The sequence below is a fragment of the Balaenoptera ricei genome, chromosome 9, assembly GCF_028023285.1.
Source record: "Balaenoptera ricei isolate mBalRic1 chromosome 9, mBalRic1.hap2, whole genome shotgun sequence".
Lineage (NCBI taxonomy): Eukaryota > Metazoa > Chordata > Mammalia > Artiodactyla > Balaenopteridae > Balaenoptera > Balaenoptera ricei.
Window position 1 is genome coordinate 45503163 of NC_082647.1, and position 21844 is coordinate 45525006.

Sequence of the window (21844 nt, forward strand, 5' to 3'; positions counted from 1 at the left end):
TGTCCAAACAGGGCATGTCTGGCATACGCATGTAGGGCAGATGTTAAAGTATTAAGTTTACAGAAGATAGGAACATGCTTAGTACTCTCGGGTTATATATTTTGGGGAGAAAGACCATGGAGGTAAAGTGCCATTTTCATCACATCATATCAAGGATATAACTTATCACTGTTGATATTGACCTTGATTACCTGGCTGATCAGGCCCTATTTTGTGGCACCATATCTACTCATGTCTGCCTTTAATGTTCATCTCATATGTTTGAAGTGTTTGTAGGGTAGGGTATTGGTAAACATCCAGTGTAGTTTTCCTTGAGTCTTGATCTTCCAGAAGAATGAACCTGCCTGTAGTGGGTTCTGGTTCTTAGATGGGGGGCCCTCTTTGGGGTAGGTGTCTCCACAGAATACAGTCTTGAAACTTGGGCCTTAGGCAAGATAAGTTCACAGGGGAGACTTGTGTCTGAATATCCTGCTGTTCTCTAAAATGGTAGTCCTTTGTATACTTCCAGTTGCTGAATAAATACTTCAGTAAATACCGACAACTCTGTCAGGAGTTGGAGTTGATTACCACTGAAATGAGACAGGATATATATTCATAATACTTAGCTGTGAGTTAAAATGCTCAGAGTATTAACCTATTTTTGTATATAAATTTTAAAAATCCTGGTTACTCCATAAGTTGCCTGACCAAAACCTTTTGGAGCCCTCTGATGTTGGTGGAGATCATGAAAGATATGTCAGTGTTCCTGCTCTGCTTTTGAAAATCCCGAGTTGGGCAAGGCAGGCCATTGAGTTGGTTGGTAACTCACCTTCACCCCTTTTTCCCCCTCATGCCTCAGGGTCTAAGTCGCAGAACTGTCTGTGGAACTCCCTCATCGACGGTCTCACAGGGAATGTCAAGGAGAAGCCACGGCCAACGATTGTCCATGACCCCCGGCCACCGGAGGAAATCCTAGCTGATGAATTGCCTCAGCTTGATAGCCCGGAAGCCTTGGTGAAAACGTCCTTCAGGTTTGGTGCATTGCAACTCAGTTTGTTCCTTCTTATTTGCTTGTGGAGTTATTTCAGTCCAGTTGGATGCCACGTCAGCGTGGCCAGCAAATTACCTCATTTCTCTGCACTAAGTAAATTAGAATTGATGAAGTAGTGTCGGAAGTAATGCCCGCTAAACTTCTGGCTGGATTTCCTGAAGGTAGTGAAGACCATATCAGTAGTTAAGTTGCTGTTGGTATTTAATTGGTATTGGCATGTAAATGCTGAGGCAAAGGATTTACTGACATTGGCAATTTGAGTTGGATTAATGAGTCTTTTGCGTCAAAGGAGGATGACGCAGGGAGATAAGTGCACAGGGAAAACACACGTGGTGGGAATTAACTCAGCCCCGTGCCTTTAGAGTCCCTTGCTGGGGGAAGTTTTCTAGTTGTAAGAGAAGTGAGAGCTGCTGCCTTCTGAAATGCAGTGCGGATCTTCTTGTGTGGTTTCCCAGGTGGCTGTTGACTCTGTTCTTGTTCATCGTTTAGTCCTGCGTTTTCCCGCAAAGTTCTCTGGTGTTTTCTTTTTGTATTGTGCTCCACTTCCATCATGAGGCGTCTCCTTACCTTCTCACCTGTATTAAATAAAAATCAGTCTGGGTATGGATGTGGTACAGAAAAGTGATTCTTTTTTCTGAATGGGTCTTTCAAACTCACTTTTGAAATACGCAGTCGTACTGGTATCAGAAATTAAGATTTAATGATTTTGCCACCCTGCCTTCCTCCCCTCCTTTCCCCCTGTTATTCTAGTTTTACTTCTTTCATTTTTCTTTCCATTATATAAGGCTTTCATACTCTCCACATGGCTAGTAGTACATGTAAGCTTCCCTTTTCTTCCCTCATAAACAAATCAGACAGGATTTGGAGTCCAGGAAATATACTTGAAAAATGTGCTCTCTTTTGCATCCAGGTGATGTGTGTAATCGCCCAGTAAAAGCCATTTCACTGTGTGAAGGTTCTTAGTGTGGACTGAGTTATAGATGAGTTCTGAAAAGGAGTGAATAAGGGTTTGGATTTCTTTATGTAATGTGACTGATGCAGTGGCGGGACCAGAATTGCAAGGCAGATGCTTTTCTTATTCCTAGTAAGGGTTTACTGCATTGTGAGGTTTAAATAAAATAAAAACCACTCAAGTAGAGAGAAGTACATTCTATGAACCTGTGATTCTCTGCAAGTGACTGTGGGGGGAAGAGGGGAGGGTGAATGGGTCTCATGGTCTGTGTGTTCTCATCTCCAAGTGTCTCTGGTGGAGTCAACCCCTTCATATACTGTCTTCTGGTAATTACACCTTCCACCTCAAACCAGGTTCATCGTCTTCTTCAGTGAATAGCTAAAGAGCTGCTCCCATGAAAAGAACATATTATTTGCTAGCCCAACTCCATTACCATCATCCCTTCTCTTTGCATTCCCTCTGTGCTCTTTAACAGAGAAAAGGTACTTACTGATGGCCATGAACTTCTTTTGATCTGCTAGTTGTATTATGTGCCAATGTCTTGGTTCCAGAAAGAGATTAAGTTATAAGTTTGTTAAGGTCAGGATTTATTTCTGGTTCCTTGTAGCACTTGGTGTGTAGTAGGAAAAACACAGTAGGTATAAATATGCCAGTCCTATAGCAGTGGAAGCCAGAAATGTATTGGCATTTGTTGTTCATTTACTGGTCTCCTTAATACAATTCTGTGCTATCCTAGAACCATCCTTTCTTCCAAAGAAGATAGTTGATTTCAACAGCAATGTTAGAGGGTAAATATTCTCTAATGCAGTTGTCCTTAATTGTGGTAGTAACGTCAGTTGTGAGATTTGTTGCAGATAAATTATTATAAGCAAAATGTGGGAACAGCTTACTTATGAAGAAATAATTTAGAGCAGAATCAAGGTTGCTCTTGTAGCAGAAGACCTAAATAGACATATCTCCAAAGAAGACATACAGATGGCCAAGAGGCACATGAAAAGCTGCTCAACATCACTAATCATTAGAGAAATGCAAATCAAAACTACAGTGAGGTATCACCTCACACCAGTGAGAATGGGCATCATCAGAAAATCTACAAACAACAAATGCTGGAGAGGGTGTGGAGAAAAGGGAACCCTCTTGCACTGTTGGTGGGAATGTAAATTGATATAGCCACCATGGAGAACAGTATGGAGGTTCTTTAAAAAACTAAAAATAGAATTACCATATGACCCAGCAATCCCACTCCTGGGCATATACCCAGAGAAAACCATAATTCAAAAAGACACATGCACCCCAATGTTCATTGCAGCACTATTTACAATAGCCAGGTTATGGAAGCAACCTAAATGCCCATCGACAGACGAATGGATAAAGAAGATGTGGTACACATACACAATGAAATATTACTCAGCCATAAAAAGGAACGAAATTGCATCATTTGTAGAGACTGTCATACAGAGTGAAGTAAGTCAGAAAGAGAAAAACATCATATATTAACGCATATATGTGGAATCTAGAAAAATGGTACAGATGAACCAGTTTGCAAGGCAGAAATAGAGACACAGATTTAGAGAACAAATATATGGACACCAAGGGGGGAAAGCAGGGGTGGTGGTGGTGGGATGAATTAGGAGGTTGGGATTGACATATATACACTAATATGTATAAAATAGATAACTAATAAGAACCTGCTGTATGAAAAATAAATAAAATAAAATTAAAAAAAAAAAAAAGGTTGCCCTTGTAATAATACCACTTGTTTTCTAGATGCCTTTTGGATTGCAGAGAAGGAATGAGCTATAGCTGGATATTAAATAATGTGATAGGAATATATCACAATGTGTTCCCCCCACCTCCCTTTTTACTCTGGGAGTGAAAAAAACCTGGTAATTGCTGACTCCAATATTAGTGACTCTGGAAAATCTAGGACGACCAGTGCATTATGCTCCTACAGTTTTAAACTTCAGGGGTGCATCCATGATCAGCGCTCTCAATCCCTACGATAACTTCTTTAACCAAGCAGTACAGTCATCCCTTTGCTGAGACTGAGGTGCTGGGTTCTTTTTTCTGACTCTGAAATTCAGTCTCTCAGCCACCGTGCCGTGTGTGTGTGTGTGTGTGTGTGTGTGTGTGTGTGTACACACTTATACACAACCCCACACACAATTAAGGGATCCAGGCATGTGACTGTGAACATCCTGCCCTTCGCAGTTCTGCAGAGTCTTGTTTGCTGCGGGGGAACACATGGTTCTCGTGAATTGGCATCCTCTGTCCTCATAGCTCCTCTGCAGGATCGTTACCACCGAGCAACAGGGGAGAAGTGATAGCTTTGCCTACTCCCTTCTCTTTCTCCTTGTTCACACTTGGAGGGCATTTGGAATTTGGGGCCACAAAATATGGTCATCATTTTTTTTTTTTTTTTTTTTTTTGCTTGGGCAAGGAAATGCCTCTTTATTGGTGCTGGAGCTGTTCCTGAGGCAGTCAGACCATGGGACCCTCATTGGGACCCTTGCCCTCAGCTACTTCCATCTGTGGGAGATACTCTGTCCCAAGGGCACCTCTTCTATCAGCTTCTGTACCTGATGCAGAAGTGGGCGTGGTAGGTGGGGGTATCCTTCCGGGCAGCAGCTGGGGACGCACGTGCTGGTAGCGCTCGACAGCCACCTCCCGCTCCTCCACGCCTTTGAGCGGATTCACACAGAGTGAATAAGATCAGACTTGGGTTTTGTGGGTCCAGGTGCAGACCCTGTGGGCTCTGAAAGCTCACGAAGCCTCTGGCATGAAAAAGTCTGCTTTCAAAACCCGAGACTTTTGAAAAGAGGAAAGTGGGAACCATAACTAGATAAAAAGGCTTGAGTGTCTCGAAAGTAGACACTTCTGGGAACTGTACCCCAGGTGCCTGTTCTCCTTGTTCCTCACGGCCTGTCCCTTTGAACCTTGTTCTGCTCAGGTTTTTCTTAAAAGAGATGAGAGAATATGCTGAGCCTGAAGCTTAAGGAAGATAGACCAGTCCAGCCAGTCTGATTAGTGACCGGAATCTTAGTACTTACCACTAGAGGACCCAAGAGAACAGGAAAGGGCTGGCTGCTGAGAACCCTTTATCTCCCCAGCTTCTAGTGTGCACATTTGCAAAGGTGAGACCCAGCCCAGATTGTACTGAAAGTCAAGGAAACCAGTGTTTATTGAGCATCTGCTATGTCTAGGAACTGTATATTCGTTTGCTCACTTAATCTCCCCAAACCCTGGCAAGGTGTGTATTGCTATCCCAGTTGTGCAGGTCAGGAAACTGAGGCTCAGAGAGATCAAGTAACTTACCCAAAGCCACTCAGCAGGTGACAGAGCTGGAAATTTCAACCCAGTCCACCTGGCTCCAAAGCCTTACCTGTCCACCATGTTCTACCACCACATCACCTTGGCTTTCCTGCTTCTGGGTTTGCTGTTGGTGAAATAAGGTAGCGTGATTGGTTCTGCTAATCTGGATGTGCAATTTGGATATATACTTTGAGGCTTATCCTATGAGACTGACCCTGTTCTATTGCACTAAATCTTTTTTCTAGTCCAAACTTATGTTTTTGATCCACCTACCCCTTTCTGGTAGGAGCCCATTAAGGTAAACTTTATGTCCAATAAATTCGTTGAGGGATCTTGTTAAATGCAGACCCACATTCAGTAGGTCTGGGCTGCAGCCTGTGAATCTGTGTTTCTAACAAGCTCCCAAGTGATGTGATGGTCCAAGGACCACCCTCTGGGGAGTGAGGCATGGGCTTTGGAATACCACAGGCATGAATTCGCAAATGCTCTTCTAAACTGTGTGATTTTGAGTCATGGTTTTAATTCTCAGTTGCCTCATTTTACAAATGGAAACAGTGAAATAACAGCAGTGGCCTTGGGTCCTGTTGCTAGGATTAAGTGGGAGATGAATATGACAGCCCCTAATTCCTTCTCTCCCAGTTTTCAAAATCCTGTTTAGGAGTGGATTGATCCTCTGCACCTTGACCCCTTCTTCTGTGACTGGGCTGTGCAATGCGCCCCAGGCTGGAAATATGAGCCCAGTAGGTACTTTGTGAGCAAGGCTGGCCTGACCTCCTTGGGCAGTAGTGGAAATTCTGAAGCCATCCAGCACGTTGGCCATCTCAGTTACTTACCTTGAATTGTGTGACTCAACATAGGTTTTGATCATTTTGCATTTGGAAGAAGAGTGTGCTCACTCCCTGGAGAGTCACAGGGGGATTGATGAACTTCTCTTCCCACATAGAATGGACTTATTTGGGCTTTGGCAAAAGCGTTCCTGATTCTATACATAACTTACTAAGAATATGTTCCAGAGAGCAGAACTGCATTGGGCCAACACCCTCGGCCGCAGATGAGATTAAGTCCTTGTCAGATCCCATTTAATGGATTGCGTTTTCCACGCAGAATTAAATCGTTGAACTCATCCTCATTTTGGCTTTTGGCAGTCATTTTTCCACCAACAGCTATAGCCAGGAAGCCAGTTTCTGACTTGATTACTTTCAGGAAATGTGCAATCTGGCTGATGATATGGCTTGGTGTGGGGTAGCGTCCCCTGCAGCTTCAGACCCCACCCCGGGATGAGTCATGGGTTAAAATTCCCAATTAGCTCATGGGAAGTCTGGTCACATGTCTTTCTCTATCACCATATGTTGGTCACCCACCGGGAACTTCGGGGGGCCCCTACTTCCGTGACTTAGTGCTGTCTCCCTGGAGTTGACATTTTTCCTTTCTAGTCTTCGCTAATCCAAAGCAGTAGAGCTTTGCTCAGGTCTGTGAAGGGGAAAAATGAAAGAATGAATTCTGATTTTTTTTAAAACTCAGAAGAGTTTCTGTTGCAACTTTGCCTTCCCACAAGGGAAATATTTAGGCTTCTCTTTGCAAAGCAAGTTTTTATAGACAGGTTTTCCAATGTTGGAAATTGACAAAGCATATATCATGCAGACACCGTTCCGTTTGCATTCTTCCTGGTCCTTCCACTAGTATTTTGGGAAAGAGGGAGTTTGTCTCTGTGGTGGCCATGTGAATGCACCTCTCACATCTCTGACCACAGGGAATGTACTTGACCCATGTCCCCAGCTTCTGTGCGAGGATATTTGTTCCTGTGATGGCTCTGGCTGTGTTTCTCAAGGGCACTTTCAGCCAATGACTAAGAGTGCCAGGTATCCTAAGGGTGGCCATTCCTGGGAGACATGGGACTCCTCTGATGGTGACTTCAGCTCGAGGACTCCAAGTTCCTTGGTGAACTTTCTTTAGAACTGCACTGTGATCTAAGATGCTCCCACCCAACCTGCCGTCCTTCTCTCCTTCACTGGGAGTCAGACCTGCATCTCGCCTCTCCCTGCCTCCTCTGGCTCCTTCCCCATTTTCTCTTTCAGATGGTCCCCCTGATAAATTTCTTGCATGTCTAATCCTTCCTTGGCACCTGCTTCTCAGAAGGCCCCGGCTAACGCAGTCTCCCACCATGCTGTGATCCTCTGCTGGCCCACCACTGCCAGCTCTGTGCTGTGGGCACAGCTTCAGCTTCAAGGCTACTGGCCTAGAAATCCTGGACCAGTTTTCTGTACTTGATTTTATATTTGATGCTGCATCTTCCCCATGGGCTCTAGTGGTGGGGTGAACATGGGGCAGGCCACAATTTTTTTTAGTCTTTTGTACTTTTATTGCTCACTGGAGACTTTGCTGAAACATTGAGATTAACTAAAGAAACTACAACATGAGAAGGGAGCATTTAAAATCGTACCCCAAATATAATTGTTTCTTTTGTACAAGGGAAATGCTAAAGAATGTTGGACATTGTACTGTTGGTTTGAACACTTTGGTTGCCAGCCAGTGGACCTGTCTCCAAGGCTAACTTCCCCTTAAGAGCGTATCCTTTTTCAAACCAGACACATTCTCATCAGGCTATTGGAGAAGCCAGGGTTCTACCATAGGAATGACACTCATCTGAGGTGTCCTCAACTCCTTGGTATATGCCTAAATCAGAATAACTCGTAGCAGCACATTTTACAAAGTGTGAGTGAGTCATCCTAGGAGAATCCCACAGGGAGGAGTGGGGAGCTTCAGTACTATCAGGTGGGGGAGAGGCTCGGATACTCCTGGAGTTTCATCTCCATCTCTCTGCCAGTGTGCAGCGTGGGTCCACCTCCCGTGCTTCCTGATGAGCAACAGGAACTTCTGTCCTTGGTCACACAGAGACCTGAAGTGTGCTAGGAGTCTCTGAAGTTCTCTCTAAATGAAGGAAGGCCTCCCATCTCTCTGTGGCAGTGCTTTGCATCCCATCGAGGTCTGGTCATGATTCTCATGTGCTTCTGGATCAGATGGTCTGGCCTTTAGCCCTTGGGTACTTTGTCCCCATGTCAACCTCATGGGCCAACTCCCCAATCACAATCCCTGGTAACTTCTGAGGTTCAACCTCAGGAGCTTGTGGGAACCTCTGGGGCCTGTCCAAACCACACAGAACCCAAGAGACAACTTGGGGAAGCTAAAACCCAGCCTCCTTCTACCTGACTCTACTGGCCACAGAGTTTACTCAGATGTGGACCTTCTGGTTTATGGGTAGATGTCCCTCTAGAAAGAGAAGAGGAAGTCTCACTCCTGCCCCGTCTGCCTCGTCTCCCTATAATCCCCCAAGTCTGAAAAGCTGGGTCTCTGGCTTCCTGCTTCTCCTACATTATATCCTCCTCTTCCCCAGGACCAGGCCTTGGGCTAAGTCTTAATGGTGGATGAGGTAAAGAGACAGATTGGCCTAACTGATATGGGACCCTACACTGGGAAATACCTCAGAAGCACCATATGTTATGCCTTAGAAACTTTCAGTGATGAATGACTTTACCTCATTGGTTTTTCTGCAGTAAAATTAAGGTTCCCTAAATAAAAATAGAGCAGAACCTTTGAAACTGTGCCCTGTGGTAATGCAAGTCTGGATATCCCTTGATTGGTGATTGGTCCCTGTCCTCAGCAGTGGGGGATCCCGGGTTATGTTATGAACCTCACGATAATGTTACCTTGTGTTTTACTGTGTAGAAATTTTTGTTCCCACTTGCATCCTTAAGGCAGGGTTTCTGCCCTTGCTAGCAGGAAAGGAGAGATTTCCTTCTTATTGAATCTTTCTAATAACAGATGCTCTCTTCCCATTCAAGTGCTCAGTGCTGGTTCTGCAGTCACATCCCATGCCCGGCACTGGAGCCACTTGAGGTGAACTGGACCAGCACATACCCTTGCCCCTGGACCTCACGTGGATCAGTGAATATGTTGAATGGCACTTGGTGTAACCATTGAAACAGGCCAGACTGGATCATGGTGGACATAAAAGGGAAGCAAAAGGAACGGTGTTAGCCAGGGTCAGGAGGCAGGAATACACGGCATATGTTGAAGGAACTGTTGGATTTGTGTCTAAGGCATGTGAAAGTGAGGCAGTATTGGAAAAGTAAAGTTGAGACCAAATATGGCAGGGCATTGTTTGCCACGAGAAGAAGGTTCACTTTTATTCCATAAGCAGAGATCTTCGGAGCTTTTGGAAATCTTTGGGGAAGCAGAAAGAAGACTGCATATTTTTTTCTAATTAAATTACAGAATTAGGATTTATATTTTCATGCCTCTGCCCTCTATACACAGAACATCAAGACTAAGGTTTTCTGCCCGGCAGCAGAGATGGAATTATGGAGCTGGACAACAGCATGGGATTTAAAAACCTATGGAGGAAGAGCATGGACAATCTGGGGAAGACACTTGTGAATATATGTCTTCCCACATGGATTGGAACAGGGACCGTTGTTTTTTTATTACTTCTAAATGTAGTAGCAGCTAATGGTTATTGAATAGACAGCCCCATAACTGTAGTCTAGCTGCTCCCCATTTATTGATTACCGTTAAGTGCAGCAGGAGTTGAATTTGCTAAGATGAATTACCTCTAGACCCCAGAGGCCAGCTCGGTTGGGGAAGGATGGTTATTTGAACAAGAGCTGTAGACATGCTTGTCCTCCTTTGGAAGGGATGGTGATTCTGGCTCAGGTGATTCTGGCTCAGGTGATGGGGTCAAGTACTCGGAGGCAGACACATTGCAAACTGCCCGAGAGTATAACTTGTGCACACTCTGCAAAGCCAGAAACAGGAGGATGTGAATCAAATAGCAAACCTGGATTCCGGGATCCAAACCTTGATCTGTACATCAGTTTCATTCTTCGAAAATGGTCCAGATTGAGAATTAGAAAGGGGATGTATGCAGGGGGCTGAATTATATTTATTAAATTTTGTGTTTCTCTACTGTTTTGATAATTATTCTATCTTTGACCCTGTCTGGCCCTGTTGGGGCTGAGTTTCCTTGGTCATTAGGTTTCCATGGGTAGCACTGAATCAGGCTTTTGTGTCTAGCTCTAAGCCAACTGGTAGGTACCTACATTGTTTTTCAAAAAACTATTTTGACAATTTTTAAACCTTCAGAGAAGTTGTAAGACTAGTAAAATGAACAACTGTCTATCTTCCACCTAGAGTCTCTTTTGCTTGCTTGCTATCAAATCTATCATCTATTTATCTTTTTTTTTTCCCAAATCTTTTGACCTTAAGTTGTAGACATCATGACCTTTCAGCTTCAGCTTGTATCGCTTAAGAGTGAGACCATTTTCTTACACACAGTATACACACAGTATAATTACCAAATTCAGGAAGCTTAACTTTGATATAATACTATTATCTAATATACAGCCCACATTCAGATTTCACCAGATGTTCCAATAATGTCTTTTATGACAATCTTTTTTTCTGATCCAGAACCCGTTCCTGAAGCACACATTACATTTAGTTGTCAGTCTCCTTTAATTTGAAGCAGTTTTTTAGTCTTTCTTTGTCTTGCATGGCATTAATATTTTGAAGCAAACGGGTCACATGTTTTGTGCTGCAGAATGTTCCTCAATTTGGGATTGTCTGATCGTTGCCTTGCGATTTGATTCAGGTTATTCATGTTGACAGGAATACTATATAAGTGATGTAGATGTTGCATCCTCCATGCAGCACTGGAAGAGGGCTGTTGATCGTCCCATTACTGGTGATGTTAGCTTTGATTATTTCATTAAGGTTGTTTCCCCTAATGTGTCCCCGGTAAAGGTGCCGTTCTGCCCTTTGTAGGTAATAAGCTATCTGCAGGGAGATAACTTTGAGACGATGAAGATAATCTCTTCTTTCTTTCTTTCTTTTTTTTTTTTTTAACATCTTTATTGGAGTATAATTGCTTTACAATGGTGTGTTAGTTTCTGCTTTATAAAAAAGTGAATCAGCTATACATATACATATATCCCCATATCTCCTCCCTCTTGTGTCTCCCTCCCTCCCACCCTATCCCACCCCTCTAGGTGGTCACAAAGCACCAAGCTGATCTCCCTGTGCTATGCGGCTGCTGATAATCTCTTTCTTAACAAACTTTTATGCAGTGGTTTTAGCATCACTTGATGATTCTTGCCTGAATCAATGGTAATTTCTAACTATTATTCTTTCTCCATTTATTAAATGACATTTGACGGTAAATAAGAGCTTTCCCTTTCCTTCCTCTCTTGCTCCCTTTCTAGATTGTAGTGTCAGTATGGACTCTGGATTTTTCTTTCATCCATTGTTTTATAAGCTGTTATATCTTCATCCTACCTGGAGCCCAGGGAGGGTGTTTGTGAGAGAAAGGACACAAAGAAGGGTGGTATGGGCAGTCCTTTAGTCTAAAATGCATCAACCCTAATGGGCATAAATAAGTTTGACTTGGAATATGAAGAAGTGTATCAGCAGATCCAGGCTCTAAATAATCCCCTGTCCTGCAGGTAGGGGCTCCGTGGGGTGCTCTAATCTGGTGGAAGGCAGTATCTTGACCTGAACCTGGTGGTGCCACTGGAATTATGGGAAATTGCGGAGTGGCGAGAGTGACATGGAGTGGGTTGGGGGAGGCGTTACTTAGCCAGAGAAAGGAGTGTGAATGTATTGTCTGGACTTTTAACTGGGTCTCCAAGTCTTTTCTCCTTGCCTCTTTCTGCCATGTAGCACTGCTCCCTGCTCCCACTCCTGCTGGCCAGTGTCTGATATCTATGCCCAACCCCATGGTCTGAAGAGGTGCCTACATCTTATCACTGACGGGTATAGCGAGAATGCCTGAGCTCTGGTTTTAATCCCAGCTCCACTCCTCGCCTGCTGTGTGACCTTGAGCAGGCAGTTTAAGCTGAGCCTCAGTTTCCTCAACCGTTTAATGGGATTAAATCTTCTTTTCCTCGAGGGATACCTGGAGGAGTCAAGGGGGCTGTGCATGTGGAGCAGTGAGCACAGTGTCTGGTACCAGCAAGTGCCTTATAATAGTAGGTAACGCGATTCCGCATCAGCATCCTGCTGAGTGCTGTTGGTAGATGTACAGTTAGCTGTAGGCCCTGTGTTGTGTGAAGGAATTCACTTTATCTGGCTGTCCCTCAGGTGTGTCCCTTAGTACTGAAAAGCCACTCTGACACCAGGGGCCTTTGAGGCACCCTCTCCCTCTCTTTAGTTTCCAGCGTTTTCCTCTTAATCCTTGTCCAGTCACGTTGTGTGTAATAACAGTAGCTAACCCGACTGAAGGTGACGTGTCAAGCACTTTTCTACACGCTTTACATGCTGTCTATTCAATCTGCACAGCAATCCTGGGAGATTTTTAAATTTTTATTACTTTAAATTTACAGATGGAGAAACTGAGGCGCAAAGTTAACTTGCCAAAAGTCAGACCACCAGTTGGTAGGTGTGGGTGGGATTTAGAGCCACACATTCTGGCTCCAGAACCCACATATAACCGCTAGACCACACTTCCTCCCTGGTCTAGCATGGACGAGTGGGTCTGTGTCTTCTGGTTTGGTTGTTGGTGTGGATTTGCTTTCTAGCTAGGCTCCTGCTTCCTGCCTGCTTCCCAGTGAAGTGCCAGCATCAGCCTACTCTCTTCATTTCCTGCCATTTCCTCATGCCCAGTATGGACTCTTACTTCATCGCCTGCTGACCTGCTGTCTTGGGCTTCATTCCCTGCCTGCCCCTTCCTCCTGCAGAACATAGCTCAGCCTACAAATGGCGCTTTAGCTGCTGGGCTGGAGAACTAGAAGGCCCTTCTTAAGACTTACTGCTCTCCTGGCTGTGACCTCACACACTTGCTACCCACAGGCCTCTCCTATGAGCTTGTCACCAGCATCACCCTGCAGTCTTGCCAGAGCCCTTTGTCCCCAGCGGCCATGAACCATGGTGGTGTGTGTGTGCAATACAGGGACCTGGTAGAGGAAGGTGGTTTAGAGCTGGAGCTTGGAATCAGGCAAAGCTGAGTTTCTATCCTAATCCTGTCACTTACCACCTTGGGAAAGTTACTCAGCTTCTCCTGGCCTCAGTTTTCTTTTCTGCAAAATGGAAATAGTAATGATGGGAGGATGAGATGAGAAAGTGTATGTCAAAACGCTTAGCATAAAAACTCCTGAAATCTGAGTAAGGTCATAGGCTAGGTAATTGTACTGTGTCAATGTCAACTTCCTGGCTTTGATAACATACTGTAGTTGTGTAAGATGTTATCATTGGCAGAAACTGGGTAATGGGTATGTCGAAGCTCTCTGTCCTAGTTTTGGAACTTACTGTGTGTCTACAATCATTTCAAAAAAAGATTTAAAAAACATTTAGCATAGTCCCAAATCTCAATTAATTGTAATTTTTTAAATTATAAAATATCACCAAGAATTCAGTTACTTGGCTCAAGTTCAACTTTCTGAGGTGTGTGTATTTGTGTGTGTGTGTGTGTGTGTGTGTGTGTGTGTGTGTGACAGAGAGAGAGAGAGATCTAAGATAAAGTAGACCAGACAGTTTCTAAAATTATTTCCCTTTTCTAATGAATAATATCAGTGGCCTCAGCAGCAACCACAGGCGAATTCCCTCCATGCTGTAGTTTCATCTTCTCCCAGTTGAAAACCTTGTCTTTTACTTAGTAATCTCTCTTCTCTTCAGATTTATTATTTACCTTCTATTTCAGTGGTTCTTAATCCAGGCTTCACAGTATACTCACGAGTGATTAAACCAGCATCCCTGGGGTAGCGCCCAGAGAGCTGTATGATTTGAAAGCTTCTTTGGTTTGTGGAGTGCAGCAGGCCTGAGAACCACGGTTCTACCTGCATTGCAGGCTCTCCTTCAGCCCTTTCTCCCTTCCCTCCTTCTCCCACATCCACATTGCCTTGGTGTGTGCTGCTTCCACAGGGCGCCATTTTTCTAATGACTGTCAAGGCCTTTCCTGACCATGGTTCCCGGATACAGACGTTGCTCCCTTCTCTTGACAGTATTTATCTGGAGCGGATGTCTGGAGTTCTGGAATCATCACAGAATGAGCTCTCCCACCCCTCAAGATGCCATATGTCCATGCCATTTTAGATAACTGAAGTGTCACCAAATGTCCCTTATGTCGTCTTTCTCCAAAAGCCAGTTCAACAGAATTCAGGCGATGTACATGTTTTCTTTTGGGAATGTGATAGGTGGAAGTTTTCAGAAGGCACTGACTACTTTTGCTTACAGTTTCAGTGGCTGACGTGTTTTCACCACCTTCTGGATAAACTCACTTTGCGACATTGTCTCAGTTTCTTAGTCACCAGTCCTCCTTTATTCATCTTTTACAAAATGAGATTTTGTCATAAAAATAATATACTTATCTTCTAGAACATTTGATAAAGGGTAAAAGAAAAAAATCCTGAATATAATCCCTGCTGTCATTTTGGCATCCTTCCTGAAGTCTTTATATCTATGACTTATTCTTACAGTCATAATTACAGTGTGGATACAGTTTTGTATTCTAACTTTTAAAAAAAATTTTTTTTTTACTGAATGTTTTACCTTAAGCATTTTTCCAAGTTGCCACATAATGTGCGTGTGTGTGTATGTGTGTGTGTGTGTGTGTGTGTGTGAATATATGTTGGACATTTAGGTTGTCTCCAGTTTTTCATTCTTTACAGGAATGCTGTGATAAAAATCCTCATGCCTCTAGATATTCCCATATTTTAAGCTGTATCCCTAAGAGTAGGTAACTAAAAGTGGAAACACTGGCTCAAAGGGCATCTTGACCCTTAATAAACTGTACCAGAAGAGGAGCCCTGGGTGCTCTTTTCAGTGGGACTTCTTCCAGCAGTTCCAATCAGTGCTGAACCCCTTAGGTTGAGTGGGATGGTGCTCATTCCTCACAACTTTGAATTGACTATTATTACTATTTTTTTTCAAGATAGCTTGTCCTTTCTTAAAGCTGTATAGTGCCAGTGCTGATGATTTTTGTGTATTTTGCTGACGTACTGCTCACGGGAATAGTATAGTCACTTTTTGATCTGCTCCTGGTAGATGTCAATATCATCCCTCTTTTATGTATGAGCAAAGGTTCAGAAGAATTAAGTGACCTGCCCAAGGGCACACAACTGAGAAAGAGCAGAACCAGGAGTTAAACCTGCACCATTTTGGCCCCAAAGCCTGTGTGCTTTCCACCCCACTCCACCCCACCCCCAATCTGGAAACAGGGCACAGAAATAGAGTCATAAATTGTTCCTGGGGGGGAGGAGTTGGAGGCAAAGGAGAGGAGAAAATATCTGCCTAGGATAGACTTCAGAAAGGTTCTTGCCCACAAGGAACCTAGAGTTTAGTGGAAGAAATATAAGTAAATCAATAATTGGGACTTCCCTGGTTGCGCAGTGGTTAAGAATCCGCCTGCCAATGCAGGGGACACGGGTTCGAGCCCTGGTCCAGGAAGATCCCACATGCTGTGGAGCAACTAAGCCCGTGCACCACAACTACTAAGCCTGCACTCTAGAGCCCGGGAGCCGCAACTACTGAGCCTGTGTGCCACAACTACTGAAGCCCGCACGCCTAAACCCCGTGCTCCACAACAAGAGAAGCCACTGCAATGAGAGGCCCGCGCACCACAGCGAAGAGTAGCCCCTGCTCGCCGCAACTAGAGAAAGCGCGTGCGCAGCAACGAAGACCCAACGCAGCCATAAATAAATAAATTAATAAATTCATAAACTAATTAATTAAAAAGAGAAATTGAGTCTTTAAAAAATTACTGTGCAGTAGCCTTTGTTTTATTTATTAAAATATTAATTGCTTTATATAGTTAATATTAAATACAACAAAAATAAATGCTGTTATAGGAATAAACAGAGAAGAGCATTTTTACAAAGTTTTATTAAGATTTAATTGACATAGAAAAAAACTGCACATATTCAAATACATTTGGCATTTGTATACATGTGTGAAACTGTCACCATAATCAAGGTAATGAACACATCCATCACTCTCAGAATTTCCTTGCGCTCTTTGTAACTCCTCCTTCCAGCCCCTCCATACTAGCCCCAGTGGATCCCCAGGCAACCACTGGTTTGCTTTCTGTTGCTATAGAGTATATTAATTACTTTGCATTTTCTAAATTTTTGTATAACTGGAATCATACAGTATGTATCCCTTTAAAAAAAAGCTGGCGTTTTTCACTTAGTCTAACTATTTTAAGAGTCCTACATGTTTTTGCATTTATCAGTAGATCCTTTCCATTAATTGCTGAGTAGTATTCTGTTGTGTGGCTATACCATGATTTGTTTATCCATTCAACTGTTGATGGACGTTGGCCTTTGCCAGTTTCTGTAGTGGAAATATTCCCACCATGGCCAATTTCAAGTTACCAATGTGAAGTCACAGAATGTGGAGTTGGGAAGAGATGCAAGAAACTGTCTGCTCCATATATTCTAGGAAATTTGTCCTGGGCAGTAAATAGGCATGGAGTGGAGGGAACTGGCGCATCTCATGAATGGAGCACCTTCATCTTGGGGAGTTCTCTGTTATGCTACTTGTGAGGATAGGGCTTGTTCTCACTTACAGATAGATGGTTTGGGACTTTGCCCATATGATTACTGAGAAACACTATTGTGTTTACAAAGACTATTTGGTTTGAAGGAAGATTTATTGCTTAGGAAATAACTATTGATTTTGGGTAGGACCGAGAACTGTTTTAAGGATTTTATACATTTATAATGATTTTTAAGAATGAAAGTAAATATATGAATCCTTTTGGGGGAGAGGCTTTCTTTATACATTCCCTGCCTGGACATATTGTTGTTTTAACTTCATTTTAGATATCATGTGGAATGCGAAAGAGCTAATTTTCAAAGTTAATAGAAAAAATATAGAAAAAAGCCCTGAACTGCTCTACTTTGTCCTTCAGTATTTTATACATCTTCCTCTCTGTGAATATTAATCCATGTTTATAGGGTAACAATTTACAGTTATAGGATTGCTTTTTATTCCACATGATCCCAAAATGTTCCTCTCTGATCTCTGCATTCATCATTGAATAGCAGCAGTTACCTGAACTGTGTCCAAGGCACAGAGGAAGTCCAATCAGGAAATGTGGTCAGATGTGCCATGTAGAGGAGGTGGCTTAGAAAAGAGCAAGTTTTGAAAAGTAGGGGAATCAGGTCAGGCATGGATGTGGGAACTGCTTAGGATTCATTCATTCATGATAAGGATTGTTGAACTCCTACCACGTGCCAGGCACTGTAGTAGGCATTAGGTTTAACATGGAAACAAAATAGGCGTGGTCCCTGTCCTCGTAGAGTTTATAGCTCTAGTACATGGCAGGGAGCTAAGGACTTCCTCAAGTCTGGACTCAAAGAGGCCTTCCAAAGTGACCGTTTTTATTCTGATCAAACATCAAAGAAACCATTGGACTAAAACCTAGCTTTTCTGCCCTGAGAAATTTAGGTCCTGTGGTCACTGGGTGTTTACCCCAGAAAGGCATTTCTGGAACTTAGAGTTACCAGGCAGTCTTTGAAGGTACAAGAGAATCCCTCACTTCCCTGTCCCACACTGACTAAAGCAAAACAATGTGGAGGATATTTTTCTTGAGGATTCTATCCTGACCAAGGCCTTGGCACCTCCCTGTGGCTCCTGATCTTCAGTTTTTCTCCCTTGGGTTAGTATGGATGGGCGTTGAGTGTAGTGCAGGCTCTTAACCTGGGGTCAGGCACTAGTGGATGACTTCAGGGGGTCTGGGAATGCCTCAAAGAGGGCCTAGGTTTACATATTTATTTTTCAGGGAATCTGAACCTTTCAACAGATTGTCATGAGAATTTGTGATTCAAGAAAAGCTTCAGAACCTTCAATGCTTTGGAAAGAGCACTGTAGGTGGCAAGAAACCTGGGCCCTTCTCTAGCCATATATCAGGCAAGTTGTTAACTCCCGGTACCTCAGTTTTATCATCTGTACAACAGGGATAAATATTTTCCCTTTCTACCCATCGGGATCATTGTGAGATCAAAGGAGATGATTGTACATGAAAGTGCTTAGAAAATGCCCAGTACCGTGGAAAATCAAGTACACTGTTGCTGCTATTACCATGGCAGATCATGGTGGGGTTAGTAGCTGGGGCAGGGGGTGCAGGACAGGGAGAGGAGTTAAATTTGGGCAAGGCATCTTTCCCCATCATCAGGGAGAGGATTAGCAATCTTTCCTAGTGCCTCAGTGTCCTTAATTCACCCAAGCCCTGGGGCCTTTGCTGTGAGCTCCAATTCATCCTGGGGTGAGAAACAGGAGTCAGGAGAAGGAAGAGAAAATCTTGTGTGGATGACATACGCAGGAAGGAGCAGAGCCCCACACCAAAGAGAGAACACTTAACAGAGTAAGCAAACCTTAACAAGTAAGTATGATAGAGAAATGTACTTATTTCTCCTAAATACGTTTACTCTGAGTCTGGGCCTCACGTGGGAAGACCTTTTGTTTTTGGATCCCAAGAGACCTGGGTTTGAATGAGACCTCTGTCATACGTGACCCGGCCAAGCTGCTTAATCCCAACCCCCCTGCCCCCCCGCCCCTCAGCACTAGTTTCCTCATGTGTAGAACAGAAATAATCATACTTATACTTTGGGGCTATTGTGAGGATTAAAAGCAATACAGTATGTAAAGCTCAGCACAGTGCTTGGTGAACTGCAAATGGTCCTGGTATTAGGAGGTGGTCAGCCAATATTGCAAATGAAGGACCCTTTCATGGTTCTTACTAAGGGCCTGGCTCTATTCTAAATGTTCCTTTAATCCTTATAATAATCTTTTGGGATAGGTACTACTAGCGTGCTCATTTGACAGATGGGAATACTGAAATGTAGTTAAATAACTTGTCCAAGATCACTTAGCTCTCAAGTGTTGGAGCTGGGTTTTGAACCTCTGTTCTGTCTGTCTCCAGAATCCAAGTGATTAATCACTGAACCATGCTTAACCCCTCAGCTGAGTTTGAATGGTTCTGCCTGTCCCTCTGGAAGCCCATCAGCAAGATGTGAGACTTTGTCTTCTTGGCAGGGGTACTTCTGCATTTTAGCCCTTGCTCATCCTTGGGATATCCTACCAAACTCGGAAGAAGGATGGTCTATTTCATAGGCAAGGCCAGAGGGAAGCCTAGGAGGTTTGGGAGTGGTCTTTGCCAGCTTTTGGCTTGCTGCGAGGGCGTTTCGTATCCCAGTCTCTTTATCACTGAGAACTCAATGTGGTTGATTCTCTTAAAATAGTGTGAACAACATCTCCCAGAGCTGGGAGGTGATCAGCCAAGTGTGTAAGGCAGCCCCACACTGTTGTGGCCCAGTGGGAAGTGGATCTGCTGGAGCCAGCCAGAGTACTTCGGGAATATGTACAGCTCTGATGTGACAGTTGAGTGCATCTGTGGGCTGGACTCAGTTCTGCAGAGCTGTGTGACCTTGGGCATCAAGTTAGACTGTGGCCCTGCAGTTGTCACATCCTTCCAAAGGGTGATGATAGTTCTTGCTTGACTCAGTAGCTTAGACCAACAATTCAGAGAAAAGGATTATCTCCTTGATTACAAGTGGAAGCCCATTTTCTAAACAAAAAGTAGAAGAAGCTTTTCCTTTACTTGGGCTTCATTATCCATGGTGAGGGATGGGCAAGGGGTATTGAGATATGTTTACCTGTTTGTTTAAAGGAAGCTTTTTCTTTAAAAAATATGTTTCTATTATAAATGTGATGCATGCTCATAGAAAAAGGAAAAGGGAAAATGTTACCCATTTTTCTTTCTTTTCAGATTGCTAAAATTTGATTTCCTCTATGAATATGTTTAACTTCTCTTTAATCACACAGTATCATGTTCTAAAATTTAACATTATGAACCACCCAACATTTCTCCATGTTTAAACTTTTATGAGCATCAAAAACTCTTAAATTTAGTCACTTAGTGGATGTACTGTGGTTTAGTAAACCATTTGCTGATATTTGAAAATTTTCCAGTGTTTGCAAATGTAATATAAACAATGCTGTGAGGGACATCTTTGTGTAAATAGATGGTTGTAGATTTAGGATCATTTACTTGGGTTAGATTCTCATACCCCAGGCAGATTTGTGGAACTCCCCAGAAGCACAGTGTGGTCTGAGATAAGAGGTGCTCTGGCTGTTAATGCCTTTGATGTTCTTCTTTAGATACTGTTCTAACTCTCCTTCACTTGGCATTTTCTTATCAAACAGGTATTAACTGTAATCTCTTTGGTCTTAAAATATTTTGACTTGACTTTTGTCAAGCAACCATATCTTCCTCTAATTGACGCACAGGATCTATGTAATTTTGATATTCATATTATCTATTGATACAGGACATTGGAGAGAATCCTTTCACAGCTGTACTGAGCATTCTTTGTGCACTCTGAAGTGTTTAATTCAATTCTGCATACGTTTGTTGATCACTAAAGAGCAGCTGCCAGTGAATTTGAAGGAGTGTTAATTGGGAGTCAGAAAATGTAGGTTCAAAATTTGGCTCTGCCCTTTATTAAGTGACCTTACACACAGAGACTAAGCTTGTTCTAGTTTTGTTTTCTGCCTAAGATATGGAAATAATATCTCTCTCGGTGGGTATTCATGAAGATGAATAGATGATGACCTTAGTAAACTGTGTAGTGTTATATAAGTAAGAGGCACAATTATTGTCATACATGGAAAGTGTTCTGCTGGATACTGTGGGCGATACTAAGAGGAACCATTCATGCATTCATTTATTCAACAAACATTTATTGAGTAACTACTATGTGCAGGGCAATGACCTGAATGCTGGGCATACAGTGGTGAATAAGGCCCTGTAAACCACTGAGGAGTTTATAATCTAGTTGTATAGATAGCTGTACAGTCCAATATGGTGGCCATTTCCTACATGTGGCTAGTGCCAGTGAGGAACTGAATTTTAAATTTTATTTAATTTTAAGCAATTTAAATATAAGCTTGAAAAAAGAGATCATTCAGTAACCGTTATTGGAAAACTAATGTTTTTCCATTGAGAATTATGTCTGGAACAACTTGAGTATGTGAATCTACATTTTAAGCTGTACATTGTATGAAATCTAAATACAATCAAAGATTTCCAATGAAAATTTAGCCTCCTAATTGAGATATGCTGCAAGAGTAAAATCTACACTGATTTCTAAGACTTAACATGTACAAAAAAATGAAATATTTAATTAATAATTTCAATATTGTTTATATGTTCACATAATATTTTGGATGTATTAGGTTAAATAAAATATATTATTAATTCACCTACTTCTTTTTACTTTCTTAAATGTGGCTACTGGAAAATTAGTCATGTAGGTTGCATTGTTTCTACTGGCAGCACCAACGTAAGTAGAGATGAGTGAGCCACAGTGTGAGCTCTAGTGCAGGCTGCACTGAGGTGCAAAATGCTCTGGGAATTTTGGAGGTGGAGAAGAGAAGCATTTCACCTGCGGGGGGTTCAGCAAAGCTTCTTGGAACAATGTCATCTGACTGAGCCTTGAAGGCAAGCTATATGGCTATTTTTAAGGTTAGGTTTTATTAAGGAAGAGCAAGTTCCAGTA

At 42.9% G+C, this 21844-nt stretch overlaps 1 protein-coding gene across 6 annotated transcripts in view; it reads left to right on the forward strand.

Annotated features, from left to right (window-relative positions):
• PDE1C (phosphodiesterase 1C) overlaps positions 1–21844 on the forward strand; it is a 522865-nt gene that overhangs the window by 123696 nt on the left and 377325 nt on the right. For all 6 annotated transcript variants that reach the window (XM_059932718.1, XM_059932721.1, XM_059932720.1 and 3 more), the window contains exon 3: positions 839–1010. In XM_059932718.1, the coding sequence (XP_059788701.1) occupies positions 839–1010 (172 nt within the window). The remainder of the gene's footprint in view (positions 1–838; positions 1011–21844) is intronic.